General features: G+C 45.4%; 1 protein-coding gene across 1 annotated transcript in view; it reads right to left on the minus strand.

Moving 5' to 3' along the window:
- LOC121550052 (DNA topoisomerase 2-binding protein 1-A) overlaps nucleotides 1-14,312 on the minus strand; it is a 41,725-nt gene that overhangs the window by 14,355 nt on the left and 13,058 nt on the right. The window contains exons 6-21 of the mRNA XM_041862155.2: nucleotides 13,179-13,372; nucleotides 12,575-12,754; nucleotides 12,294-12,454; nucleotides 11,787-11,950; nucleotides 11,117-11,367; nucleotides 10,457-10,803; nucleotides 10,105-10,277; nucleotides 9,152-9,363; nucleotides 8,598-8,920; nucleotides 8,274-8,456; nucleotides 7,804-7,919; nucleotides 7,570-7,693; nucleotides 7,197-7,361; nucleotides 6,869-6,950; nucleotides 1,214-1,421; nucleotides 676-917 (exon numbers count right to left, since the gene is read on the minus strand). Of these exons, the coding sequence (XP_041718089.1) occupies nucleotides 676-917; nucleotides 1,214-1,421; nucleotides 6,869-6,950; nucleotides 7,197-7,361; nucleotides 7,570-7,693; nucleotides 7,804-7,919; nucleotides 8,274-8,456; nucleotides 8,598-8,920; nucleotides 9,152-9,363; nucleotides 10,105-10,277; nucleotides 10,457-10,803; nucleotides 11,117-11,367; nucleotides 11,787-11,950; nucleotides 12,294-12,454; nucleotides 12,575-12,754; nucleotides 13,179-13,372 (3,125 nt within the window). The remainder of the gene's footprint in view (nucleotides 1-675; nucleotides 918-1,213; nucleotides 1,422-6,868; nucleotides 6,951-7,196; nucleotides 7,362-7,569; nucleotides 7,694-7,803; nucleotides 7,920-8,273; nucleotides 8,457-8,597; nucleotides 8,921-9,151; nucleotides 9,364-10,104; nucleotides 10,278-10,456; nucleotides 10,804-11,116; nucleotides 11,368-11,786; nucleotides 11,951-12,293; nucleotides 12,455-12,574; nucleotides 12,755-13,178; nucleotides 13,373-14,312) is intronic.

Consider the following 14,312-nt stretch of genomic DNA (forward strand, 5'->3'; position numbering starts at 1 on the left):
ACAATGTATTAAAAATCTAAACATATAGCCCAACGTTTGTAGAACTAAAGTTACATTAATAACTCTAAATTAATCATATAGGAATACTTATTTCTTTGTTAAACGCTCAACGCAGAATAGCCGCATGTGCGCACTCCCTAAAATCGTTTGGAGAAAATATCCTTTCTATTTTATTCAGCTTTGTTCAATTGTATTTCTCATACTATAAAATAATGCCACAGAATTCTAAGCAAATGTTGTCTGCTAAATGAACTAGTGTAGCCCACAGCCATATGGCATAGTCAGATCAGGACCTAACATAAGGACAACTCAGAGTATGCTATTCTGTTCTTCTGAAATAGACTACATTTTCTTCATATCATGTTTCTTTAGACCTGTCTAAAATAAATAATGGATTTATTGTGAAGGTGTAGGCTATATTACATGGATTTATTAGACTTTTTTAAATGTAGATGTTTCAAAGGTCTACATCAATGGCTTGTAGGCTATGTGTGGAAGCCAGGAGATGTGTTTGTTAATTAATGGTCAATTACCTGCTTGACAATCACCGGCTGACGAAATTTAGTGACCGCCACAGCCCTAATATAACCCAATTCAAAAGAAGACATTCCTTTGCAAAGTTTCACTTGAATGGAGTGTTAATAAACAGTTTTTTTATTTAAAAAATGTTCTCACCCATTTCCACCAGCTCAGAGTCGGTCATGGAGTCCCTGAGGGTGTTTCCGGCGTGGTCAGAGTGGGAGAGGGATGCTGCTAGGGGTACAGCAAGGGGTTCAGAGTGCTGGGAGGGGCTGCCGGGCCACTGCAGGTTGTCAGCCAGCTTGGCCCTCTCCTCCCGGGCCGTGGGGTCATCCCACACGATCTGCTCACTCTGAGACGGCTCTGTGTTCAGGTCCATGGCTGCCTGACGAGACATCCTGAGTAACACCAGAGGAGGGAGATTGGAGTTAAGCCCTATTCACACTCTGAAGATACAATGTACATGGCCTTATTTACATGGCAATGACATTTACATTGTAAATATCCAACAAACTTACAACACAAATTCAACTCAAGTCTCAAGTAAAATCTGAACATTTGTAGTGTGGAGGAATTTCAAAACCAAACAATGGGATGTTTCCCTGGATACAGATCTGGTCATTGGCAGAGGGAGACTGAATAGTGAAGGTTATTTAGATATTTCCCAGCCCCCTGGTCTGTCTGCGTCTTCTACCTCAGTGCCTCCAGGGTACGTCGGCCGGTTGCGTTGCGGCCCATGCGGGCCTGCCTGTCGGGGGTGTGGGGTTGAGAGTCGGAACCCCCGGAGCACAGGCGGGTGAGGCGGGCCGAGGAGCGCCGGCCAGTAGCCATCTTGGTGGCTGACATGATCTCCTGCAATTGCCTCTGGAGGTTCTTCCTCATCTCCAGGGTTTCAGACAGGTCTGGGAGACAGAGACGGTCAGAGGATGAGAGGAATGAAATAATGTGGTATGTGTGTGTGTGTTTTGGGGACCTGCACCCATGGGATATTCAGTTGACTCCTGATAAGTGCAAATGTACCTTTTTAAAAATCGACCAACAGCCTCAAATTCTGTATGAACCAGGAGGGTCCATATTTACGATCTCTTGCTTAGACCACAGGTTTAAACCCTTTAGAGCAATTATGCTAGCTGTTAGCTTTTCCCATTGGGAAAGACGTCACAATTAGCCGCCTTGCTACCACGAGTCACTTATATTTATGGGAACAAATAACAAATCAACCTATGGGTCGAATGTAATCGAACACTTTTTTTCATGAAAGCGTCCTTAAAGGACAAGATTTTACCAAATCTAAATGTTTTATGTAAATGGCATGTTATAGAAATGTCCAGACACTTTAATAATATAATAATAATATGCCATTTAGCAGACGCTTTTATCCAAAGCGACTTACAGTCATGTGTGCATACATTTTTAGGTATGGGTGGTCCCGGGGATTGAACCCACTACCCTGGCGTTACAAGCACCATGCTCTATCAATTGAGCTACAGAGGACCACTTTAATGATTTCACTTGGTTTTGAGAAACTTACCCCACCAGCAATAGACTTCCTCATTGCTCGTTCTGCAGTATGGGGACCACGGATAAACATGACCAAATGCAGAAAACAACAACAAATATGTTATTTTAGAAATGGCAAAGCATAAATTTCCATGTGTGAGCATGCGCATGCTTTCTCCTATCACCACAATGGGAACGAGAAAGCACGAGCATGCACGCACACATAAAAGTATCGCTTGAGTCCAACAAAATGGAATATAACCTTGCGGATAAAGTTCGGAATTACACAATTTCATGTGTACAACATCTAAAGACCTGCATCACTATACAGAGAGCTTTGTCGTTTCTAAAAGGACATATTTTGACATATTGCCAACATGCCTAGCTAAGTTCTAAAATAGGATATTAGTGTTAGGCTTTCACAATGCAATTCAGGGATAATTTTGGTCCGCATAGAAAGGAGTCACGAGTGCATTCAGGTGCGTGTGCTGCTGCAAATTGTCTTCATAAAAGACAAACATAGGCTCATTCTGTTCAGAACAACCCAGGGTATGACCACATGTCATCTTCTAACTGGACATCAAACATGAGTTTTATGATATGGAAATGTGAAGTGCACATTTGGACTCACGGGTGTTTGGCTTGCTTGTATGACATCAAAGAGGTATTTACTATAATCCTCAATGTCTCATTTTTCAAAATACATAGAGTCATCTTAATGTACAGCATTTCCCTCACTCAGACAACAAATTTTTTCAAAAGTTGCCCAATTAACAGGAGGGATGGGGGCAACTTCTTGTCGCGCGAGGTGCTCAGAGCCAGAGCTCTGACGTCATGTATAGCATGTTGCTGTACAGCCACTGCATTCCAATTTAGCCGTTTATCAGTGCCCAAATATGCCAAATTCAACCCATATACAGGTATGAGTGTAAAGGGTTAATAATCATATATACAGGCACCTCCTAAAATAATGGAAACACTTGAGTTAATGAGGGATACAAAGTATATTGAAAGCAGGTGCTTCCACACAGGTGTGGTTCCTGAGTTAATTAAGCAATTAACATCCATTTTGCTTAGGATCCTGTATAAACATGCTGGGCAGGCCATTATTTTGGCTACCATGGCTATGCCCCCATAGGATGACAATGCCCCCATCCACAGGGCACGAGTGGTCACTGGTTTGATGAGCATGAAAACGATGTAATCCACATGGCATGGCCGTCTCAGTCACCAGATCTCAACCCAATCGAACACTTCTGGGAGATTCTGGACCGGGGCCTGATGCAGCGTTTTCCACCACCATCAGCACAACACCAAATTATGGAATTTCTCGTGGATTTTGCAACCCTCCAATAGAGTTCCAGACACTGGTGCTCTATGCCAAAGTGCATTGAAGCTGTTCTGGCTCGTGGTGGCCCCAACGCCCTATTAAGACACCATGATGGTGTTTCCTTTATTTTGGCAGTTACCGTATATATTATATTACATAGACGTGCACATTTAAAATGTACAACATTTTATATGCATTATTATAATGTCCTACTTCGACTCGAACCCACACTTACCACCTCAATGGAGGACGCCGCCTGGCAGTGATAGCAATGGAGGATAAATGACTGCTATTTGATAAGACCATGACCTTCATATTTATATATTTTTTTTATACGATAAACGAATAGAAACATATAGGGCTGTCAAAGTTGTTTAGATGGTTTATGGCGTAAATGTTTTTGACGCCATTAAAACATTTTCTTAGTTTGACCCCCTGAACCATCCATAGTTCAAATTCAAGCCCTGGCAGCCGATGCGCTAGTTTGACAACCACTTTACTAGGTACAGTGCCATGCAAAAGTATTCATCCCCCTTGGTGTTTTTCCTATTTTGTTGCATTACAACCTATAATTAAAATGGATTTTTATTTGGATTTCATGTAATGGACATCCACAAAATAGTCCAAATTGGTGAAGTGAAATTAAATAAATAACGGAAAAGTGGTGTGTGCATATGTATTCACCCCCTTTGCTATGAAGCCCCTAAATAAGATCTGGTGCAACATCTGGTGCACCATGAAGACCAAGGAGCTCTCCAAACAGGTAAGGGACAAAGTTATGGAGAAGAACAGAACAGGGTTGGGTTATAACAAAATATCAGAAACTTTGAACATCCCATGGAGCAACCATTAAATCCATTATTTTAAAAAATGGAAAGAATATGGCACCACAACAACCCTGCCAAGAGAGGGCCGCCCACCAAAACTCACGGACCAGGCAAGGAGGGCATTAATCAGAGAGGCAACAAAGAGACCAAAGATAACCCTTAAGGAGCTGCAAAGCTCCACAGCGGAGATTGGAGTATCTGTCATTAGGACCACTTTAAGCTGTACACTCCACAGAGCTGGGCTTTACAGAAGAGTGGCCAGAAAAAAGCCATTGCTTAAAGAAAAAAATAAGCAAACACGTTTGGTGTCCGCCAAAAGGCATGTGGGAGACTCCCCAAACATATGGAAGAAGGTAATCTGGTCAGATGAGACTAAAAGTGAGCTTTTTGGCCATCAAGGAAAACGCTATGTCTGGCGCAAACCCAACACCTCTCATCACCCCGAGAACACCATCCCCACAAAATGTTTTTTATCGGCAGAGACTGGGAAACTGGTCAGAATTGAAGGAATGGCGCTGAATACAGGGAAATTCTTGAGGGAAACCTGTTTCAGTCTTCCAGAGATTTGAGACTGGGACGGAGGTTCACCTTCCAGCAGGACAATGATCCTCAGCATACTGCTAAAGCAACACTCGAGTGGTTTAAGGGGAAACATTTAAATGTCTTGGAATGGCCTAGTCAAAGCCCAGACCTCAATCCAATTGAGAATCTGTGGTATGACTTAAAGATAGCTGTACACCAGCGGAACCCATCCAACTTGAAGGAACTGGAGCAGTTTTGCCTTGAAGAATGGGCAAAAATCCCAGTGGCTAGATGTGCCAAGCTTATAGAGACATACCCCAAAAGACTTGCAGCTGTAATTGCTGCAAAAGGTGGCTCTACAAAGTATTGACTTCGGGGGTGAATAGTTATGGACGCTCAAGTTCTGTTTTTGTGTCTTATTTCTTGTTTGTTTCACAATATCAAATGTTACAAACCCCCAAAAAAATCCATTTTAATTCCAGGTTGTAAGGCAACAAAACAGGAAAAATGGAAGTGATGCAGACAATTACATTGATAGAAGTTACAATCTATCTGCAATATTAAGCTGATCTACCCCCAGAAAAAAAGAAAAAAAAAAAGGAAAAATGCCAAGGGGGGTGAATACTTTCGGAAGCCACTGTAGCTACTTGTATGACTGAATGATGGAGAATGCTAGTAAGGGGCTTTTAAATGGCAAATTCAATTTCAAATCACTCCCAGATGGAAAAGTAATTTGCATCTACTGCAAGGCTGAATTTGTTTATCACTTCGTTATCATTTACAAGTGAAACATACTATTGACGCCGGCAATACAAGTAACGTTAGTAGTAGCAATGGAGGACATCTTCAGAAGAGTGCGCGAGCAGGAGGCCTATGGACAAGTCGACGAGCAGCAAGCTAACACAAGCAATAGCCAAGTGGATAGCTACAGGTTGCAGGCCAGTCCACATTGTGGAGGACAAAGTGGAGGACGAAGGCTTGAAGGATATTATTCGGATAGCATCGAACGACTCAAAGTATGAGTTACCCTCGAGTGCCACCGTCATTACAAGAATACACGAGCTGTATGAAAGCGAGAGGGCTACGAAAGCGGAGGAGTTGAAACATGCAACGGCTGTTGCTCTTACGGGAGACCACTGGACTTAGGTCAGTAACCACAACTACCTTGGGGTTAATTCGCACCACATCGATGAAAACTGGAACATGCATTCACACGCTCTGGCCGTAATGAAGACAGAAGAGAGGCACTATGCTGAAATGTGCGCCGAACATTTCATGGATCTAGCAAAGCAGTGGAACATTGAAAACAAAGTTACCACAGTTTGCACACTGCACGGATCATGATTGCAGCTGCGAGACGTCTGCCTCCAAATGTCCATCACAGTGTCCCTACAGAACCGTGGGTTCGACAATGCCCTAGCCAAATGGCCCCCAAAAAATTGACAATTTCAAACACAGCCCAGCAAACGCTGCAGAGCTCGGACAACAGCAAGTTGCAAATGGGCTAAAGAAGGAGTCACTCGCACAAGATGGAATTCCACTCTGGAAATGGTAAAGCCTGTCCATAGAAACCAAAAACCACAGAGATGCTCTGGCCCAACAGAAAACTAACATCACCATGCCAACCACAGCTGAACTGGAGAAACTGGAGGCAGTACTGGAGCCCTGCAGGTAATATTCTTTATCTCACTATTAGTGTTAGAATAAGATATTGTTTGTGTGTGTGTACGTGTGAGAGAGCGAGTGTGTGAGTGAGTGAGTGAGTGAGTGAGTGAGTGAGTGAGTGAGAGTGTATAACAAGTCTCTCACAATTGACTGAAGTGATTTTGAATTATCTTTCACTGCAGGTACTTGACTGAACTTCTGGGAGGAGAGAAGTACATTTCCTGCTCAGTGGTGTTGCCTGCTTTGTGTAATCTCCTTTGGGTGATGGAGAGCTCCGATGATGAAGCTGACATTCACAACAGACCTGGAGAAACGCAAAGGAAAACACCAACCTCACATGGCTGAAGATCGCCACAGCACTCAATCCAAGGTGTAAGGACCTGAAGTCTAAACCTGTGGTCTAAGCAAGAGTTCCTAAGTATGGACCCGGAATGTTTCAATACAATGCACTTGAGCTAAGGCACAGCAGGGCAGATCAGTGGATCATCAGTGTATAAGAGCCCACCTCTCCTCTCTGTATTGTCCTGGCCCTGCTCTGTGTCAGTCTCTCCTTCACTGATGCGGTGGGATGTAGTGGTGTCTTCAGGCTGAGGGAGAGAGGGTGAGACAGGTTGTTTGACCTATATCATAAACAGCCAATCTTGTACATAATAACCAATTATTTTGTGGAGATGGAGAACAACCAAGTGGGCTAATGCATGCTGAAGCAGTTTTCTTTACATTTTTAAGAAATAATGGTTATGTGTGGCGCTTTATGTGACAGTCCTCCTCAATGCACAATTTTCATTTGAGCAGATCTAGGGATGAACTGTTTCTTCTCAGGACAAACATACCTTGTTCTTTTGGGCCTCAGTGAGGTCTCCAAGTTGTGAGGTACGGGTGGCAGGGGGAGACCTCTGGCTACTGTCAGGAGGCACCTGGCTGAGGTTCAGGCTCATCTTGGGGTTGTAGGTGAATGGATAGAGAGACTCAGACACGTGCCTCTGATCCTCAGCACACTGGAGAGACAACAGCAAAGATTCAGTATCGCACGCACACACACACACACACTTCCACAAACTTCCACAACACTTTTGTGACTGTGTTCAGTCTGATAAGAATGGAGCCTGTCGTTTACTTTATGTAGTACGTGTGTGTGTACTGACACATGTACATGTCCCACAACTACGTATGTGTGTGTATGCGTGTACTGGAAACCATCCGTACCGCATGCAGCCAGTGCTGGGACACCACATGCACCCCTCTCTCCTTCACAGCCCTGTACTCCCGCGTGTTGTCCCCCACACGACCCTGGTAGATGTAGTGAGTCACCGTGTCGTCACACGACCACCTAGAACACATCGTATTGGATTATAGAGGGACATCAATCATTAATGGCAAGTGCTGTTACTGGCATTAGTACCATTGGAGACGTAGCTGAGAGCACGTATTGTTGAGTACCTGAAGTCAGCTCCCAGTGAGGCAGCGATGGCGTTGAGCTCTCCCTGCTTCTTACTAAGTTTCTTACTCACACAGATCACCACGCCAGCCAGGGGAGCAGCTTCCTTCTCCTCCACCTACCAGCACACACACAAAGATACACCACTGCCATATAAGAAACTGTTACTGGGCTTGTGAGTGCATGTACTTGGCCGTGAAGGCTGTAGTGTGTGGATGTGTGTGTATTGTACTGTACTCAAATTTGATTGGTAAACAACAGGTGTAGACTAACAGTGAAATGCTTACTTAAGGACCCTTCCCAACAACGCAGAGAGAAAAAAATTATTATAATAACGAGGAATAATTACACAATGAGTAACGATAACTTGGCTATATACACGGGAGACCAGTACCGAATTGATGTGCAGGGGTACATATAGGTAGGGATAAAGTGACTAGGCAACAGGATAGACAATAAACAGTAACCGTACCTCTCTGTGTGTCTCCTTGCTGAGCTGGGGGCTAGCTGTTAGAGCCTGGAGGTCAGGGGTGTGACTGCGGGTGCTGTTGGCCAGGGCCACCTTCAGGTTCCTCCCGATGACCTCGGACAGCGGGGTCGTGGTCTGACCCTGCTGAGTCCTGCCCCCTGGCGTGTCCAACACCGCTAACGCATCCTGGAATGTCATATACAAGCACATACTTTCAAAGTGTGTTATAATATAATGCTCAACGCTATTCCGTCAATGAGTATTTTTGCACCATCTTTCCTATATATTGCACTACATTCTCTTGAAATACAGACAAGTGAGTTTAACCTTGACGTTGAAGGTGGGTCTGAAGAGCTGGTCTCGACAAAGGAAGCGGGAGGGGGTGTCCACCTGCAGCGCCGAGGAGTCTTTCTGCCCCCCTGATTTCTTGCCCCCCTCCTGGCCTCTCGGGGTGGTACAGTCCTTTTCTGGCGGGCCTTGTTCCAGCACGGAGCGGAACACTTTACTCTGGAAGCGGCCCATGTCCAGGGGGGTGACGGCCGCCCCCCTCTGGGGGCCCAGCAGGGGGATCTCTGGGGACTTGATACGGGACGGGGGAGGGAGCATGGACGGCTTCTGGGAGCCCCCCACAAAACTCTCGTCTTCTCTCTCTAGGGAACAGATAAGGAAATACACTGATTCAGATTAAATCTATCACATACAATAGAGCATACCCTGTTTGTACAAAACTCATCTTCTCTCAATAAACAAAATGTTAAGGTTTCAACAGCCCAGAAGTATCAAAAACTGTTGCTTAAATGTCATTCAACCACCACTGCTGCGCAAGTTTTTGAAAAAGGAAAATATGGTTTTCAATTCACTTATTTGCTAGGCAGATTGACCTGGAGTAGGAGGCAAGTTCACCAGGTAGCGACCCTCCTCTGCCCTCCGGCCCGTCCTGGCAGAATCCAGCACCCAGAGCAGGGTGACGGCAGGCAGCCCCCACTTCTGGGACGCCTGGTACTTGGTGCCCTCGGGGATCTGCAGCACTAGGTGGGTACTGGCCAGCATGCCCTTCCTCTGGTTGGCCATGCGCACAAAGTAGTCCTGGACACTGTAGGGAGGATGGATAGATGGAGAGGAAAGGAGCGAAGGTAGTAAGATAAGAGAAAGTATGCACAAATATGCCACATACAGAGCCTTCGGAAAGTATTCACACCCCTTGAGCTTTTCCACATTTTCTTACATTATAGCCTTATTCAAAAATTTCTGGGTAACAAATAATTACCTTACTGTTATTGTTTTCAATAAAAATGGTAAAACATTTACAAAAATAGCTTATTAGCAAAGGGCAATTTCTCAAGCAAAAATTTTGCTAGGAGTGTCTGGGAGTGGTCTGAGTGGGGAGATAAACTGAAAATGTGCTGTTATTGGAAGAGAGGTTTGGAACTCTCTTATTGGGTCTAATAACACATTTCCTGCATGGTGATGTCATCATGGAAGATCAAAACTCCATCCCACCAAAACAGTCTGAAATTGAAAGCGGTCTTTTCAAAACAGCTTTTACACTAAAGGACATTATCATCATTTTTACTATATTATTCCAAACCTTATAGTGTGGAAATATACTGTATATGAAACAAAGGGAAATAACGTGTTTCACTGCACCTTTAACAAACTATAGTTGAAAATGCCTGATTTTCCCCCTAAATTTGTGGGACTTCTGGAAAGTGGTGTTCCCACAACGAATGTCCTTGACATGTGTCCCCGATACGCGTCGCCATCAAGTCTTTTCTACAAGTATGTATGTATGTATGTATGTGTGTGTGTGTATGTGCAGTAGTTAGACGGTTACCTGGCTCCCAGGTGTTTGGCCAGCTCTACCAGGGACTCCCTCTCCGCCCCGGTGAACTGGCTGACTGAGAGGACACAGTCTCTGAGCGGGGAGCAGCCCTCCATCACTGGCACAGGGCTGAAAAGGGGGTGGGAGCCCAGCTCTAACACACACTGCTGCTCCACACACATGGCCTACACAAAAGACACAATAACACATTGATAAATGCTCACACAACATGGCTTAACGAAGACTCGCACACAGATTTGATACTTGCACACTTGGCCAAAAGAACCCACTACCACCATACTAAAAACAGACAACAATAACATGAACTAGGAGCCAGAATGTTTGTAAAAATCCCCTCTCTTACCAGCCAGGTATCAGTGACCACCTCGTCCACAGTGGCCTCCACCACACAGCCCAGCAGGGGCACCACAGCGTAGTCGGCCACCGCCCGTGTGTGCTGCACCAGCACTTTCCCACAGTTCTCCGTCACCAGCATGGAGTGCTGGGCCTCCATCTCAGCCTCGAAGCCCACCAGGAGGAATTGTTTTCCCGCAAACAGGCCCGCCTCGCTGGCCTCCTGCAGGGTGGAGTCAGAACCGGCCCCACCCCCGGCTGCAGTAGTAGACTGGTTTGGGGCTGAGACCCAGGGCTCCAGTGCTGCAGCACTCTGCCTTCTGTGGCTGCTACTGTCAGCTGGAGGAGGCATCTCCACTGGGGTTGGAGGAGAGAAATGGCGTATAGAGAGAGGGAGTTACGAGGAGGTCATGGTGGTACATGATACCTGGAGGTACAGGTTCTGTGACTTTCAGTCAAGCTAACAATATGTACTACACGTACTGTATATCAACAAGAGAAATTGTACAGTGATGATACAATATTGGGCAATGTGAATATGTTAATATTCTTCGCAATTGTCTCTAAAACGCCATAACACCACCAATGAGGCTACACATGATTGTTACGTGACTTTTGAGTTGTGGTCTTGCTGCTACACTGAGTATACACAGAGGAGCTCCTCGCTTACCCTCTCTCGGGTCATCATCCATGTACTGAGAGAGCATGTCCTCTTCAGCCTTCCTGTGTCGGGGGGTAGCGGGTTCGGGGGTAGCGGCTGAGGAGGTGGAAGAGGGGTGGGAGGCGGAGGTGCGGGGGGCAAGCATGGCCATGGCTGCAGGGGCAGGAGGCAGACAGGCCGGGTGGTGGTAGTCCCCCTCGGGGAGCAGGCTGCCTCTGGAGAAGCTGTCCAGCAGCCACTGCACCGTCACCACATGAGGCCTGGAGGAGAGATCAGAAAGATGGGATGACACATGGGCACAAGTTACTTTTCATAGGTTCTTTTCTCCTTGACTACAGGTTGGCTTGCAAAATTCTGGTCATTTTCCCCAAATTCCCAGGTTTTCTAGAAATCCTGGTGGGAGGATTCCGGATTTCCTAACTACAGGGTTTGGGTCCAAGACTGCCTTTCTGCATCAATATAAGTACTTGAATGAATAACGGTTTAATGACAAAGCCTAATGACAATTTTTTTAACCGACAGATTCTACTTGTAATGAAAAGTGCAATATAAAATAAATATATGATCATTATTAACCTAAGCATAATACACTATGGATATAGCAATGGCTGTAAGTGTATAATAACAGCCAGTCCCCTTGTAGGTGTGCTGTTGTGACAGTTCTATGGTCCTGACTGACCTGTGTGTGGCTTTGGCCAGGAAGGTCTTGGTGTCCTGGTCTTGGTCTCCCATGACCACGTGGGTGAGGTCCTCGCTGGGCTGGTTTAAGCGCAGGCCCCCGGCCATGTTGACCAGCCGACTCAGCTTCTCCATCCGCTTCCCTGGCAGACCACACAGGTGCAACTACAGGAGAAGACGGGAAATTCTACTTGTGTTTTCTAAAACCCAAAGACGCTTCACAATAAGCAACCATAAGGAATAAGGAACCATAAGGTATATGGCTCTCTATGTCATGTTGTCTGTAAGTGAACTGAACTTCTGATTAGCACATTTCTATAAGAGCAATCATGAGTCTCTCTGGCAACTGAAGGCCTCAGTGAGGAAAGTAGCCTGTAGTTATTCCATAGAGTGGCTCACAGAGTTAAATAGAACATTTTTAAAGATTATTATTCTCTAATAGAGAATTACAGGATCTATATTGAGTGGCTCATATCAAGATGAAGTGTTAAGAGAAACTTCGACTGACCTTGCAGCCGTCCAGCAGGTCATCTGTGGGGCAGACTGTGCTGTCCAGAGCGTCAATGGGATCTGGTGTGTCCAGACGGCTGACCGTGGCATTGGTCATGGCCGTGTCATTCACCGTCATGCTGGTGTTCACAGAGATGTGGCTCAACCCCAGCAGGGACTCTGAAGGAAAACGACAACATCCTCCCATCATTACCATGACCAGGGGCTATTTCTAAGAGTCATGAACTTCTGAATTAACGCTGAAAACGGCAACAATAAACCTTGAGCCTGGCGCCTCACCCGCTTTCTTCTTGCTGGTGACGGTGGGGGTGGAGGTATGGGGTCGGCCGGCCTTCTGAGGTTCTCGCTCCACGGTGTAGCGGCTCTCGTCGTGGCAGAAGCCCTTCTCGATGCTGTCAAACAGCCAGTGCAGAGATACACAGAAGACATTCCACTTCTGTGCACACTCGTACTTTTGACCTGCAGGCACAGACAAAGAGAGGGATAAGTGAAATTGATGGAAACTGTTTGGGAATAAGGGAGACTCAGGAACTCTAAGACCTAAATCTGTTACATGAAAGGGCATCAGAAGGACAGGGCTGAAGCATGTTTTCATGAAAATGTAATAGACTGTCTTGGTGATTTATTTTGCTGAAGCTGGATTTATCGCTTCTTAATTGTTTTGTATTTGTGGTGTGCGCTGACCTGATTCTGAAACGTATTTTACCAGGTAGTTTATTCTCATTTACAGCAACAACCTGGGGAATAGTTTCAGGGCAGAGGAGGGGGGATGAATGAGCCAATTGGAAGCTGGTGATTATTAGGTGGCCATGATGGTATGAGGGACAGATAACTAACTTCGATAACTAAGTTGGACAATAAAGGTATGGTAAGTTTGACCGACCCGAGGGCTTGCTGACGATGAGGTGGGTGCACTCGTTCATCTTGAGCTGTCCTGTGTAGCTGGCACCGTGCTGCTGGCAGAGCCTCTGCACCTCCTTACGCTCCACCGTGGAGAGGCCTGTGACACAGATGGTGCAGCCGAGGAGCACAGGGCACACATAGTCCTCTATGGGCAGTTCAGTGTGTCTGAACAGGCTGAGGGGGAAGGAGAGACAGGGATAGGGGGATGAAGAGAAGGGTTTCATTTATGGTCAGTTAACATGTCTAAAATACAAGTACAGCTACATGGAGCATCTACACTGAGTGTACAAAACATTAGGAACATGCTCTTTCCAGGACATAGACTGACCAGGTGAAAGCTATGATTCCTTATTGATGTCACCTGTTAAATCCACTTCAATCAGTGTAGATGAAGGGGAGGAGACAGGTTAAAGAATGGAACACCTTCCTAATATTGAGTTGCGTAGACCCAACTCTTGTTCGTTGGGCTCTTAACTCTGCAACCTTTGAGTGATTGTTAACCCCTCCAGAATTGCAATTCTTATAATAAAAGGTTGTTGTTTGAAGAATCTACAGTCTCTCTTCCTTTCTGGTTAGAAATGGGAAACTGTTGAGCGTGAAAAAAAAAACTACTGGAACCTACTACCATACCCTTTTCAAAGGCACTTCAATATTTTGTCTTGCCCATTTCCTCTCTGAACGGCACAAATACACAATCCATGTCTCAATTGTCTCAAGGCTTATAAATCCTTCTTTAACCTGTCTCCTCCCCTTCATCTACACTGATTGAAGTGGATTTAACATCCATAAGGGATCATGGCTTTCACCTGGATTCATTGTTAAATTCATGTTCTAAGTATCTCTCACTCTTATTAGTGTGCCTGTGCAGAAGTTTCCCTCTCTGTTGAACCGGGTCTGAGTGTAACGGCAACTATGTACCGTGGCGATTCGGTGAAGTAAACGTTGTTATACTGGAACCTAGTCGTTGTGTCATTTGGAGTTAACATTGGTAGCAGAGGATGGGCTAATAACTACAATGTGCCGCCTCGCCTCGACGAGGTTGCATGAAAGTTGGAAAAATGAACATGGAATCTGGACACAAGTTACTAATCTGGACGAGAAAACGCAAGCACTT

Source organism: Coregonus clupeaformis, chromosome 34 (assembly GCF_020615455.1).
Source record: "Coregonus clupeaformis isolate EN_2021a chromosome 34, ASM2061545v1, whole genome shotgun sequence".
Lineage (NCBI taxonomy): Eukaryota > Metazoa > Chordata > Actinopteri > Salmoniformes > Salmonidae > Coregonus > Coregonus clupeaformis.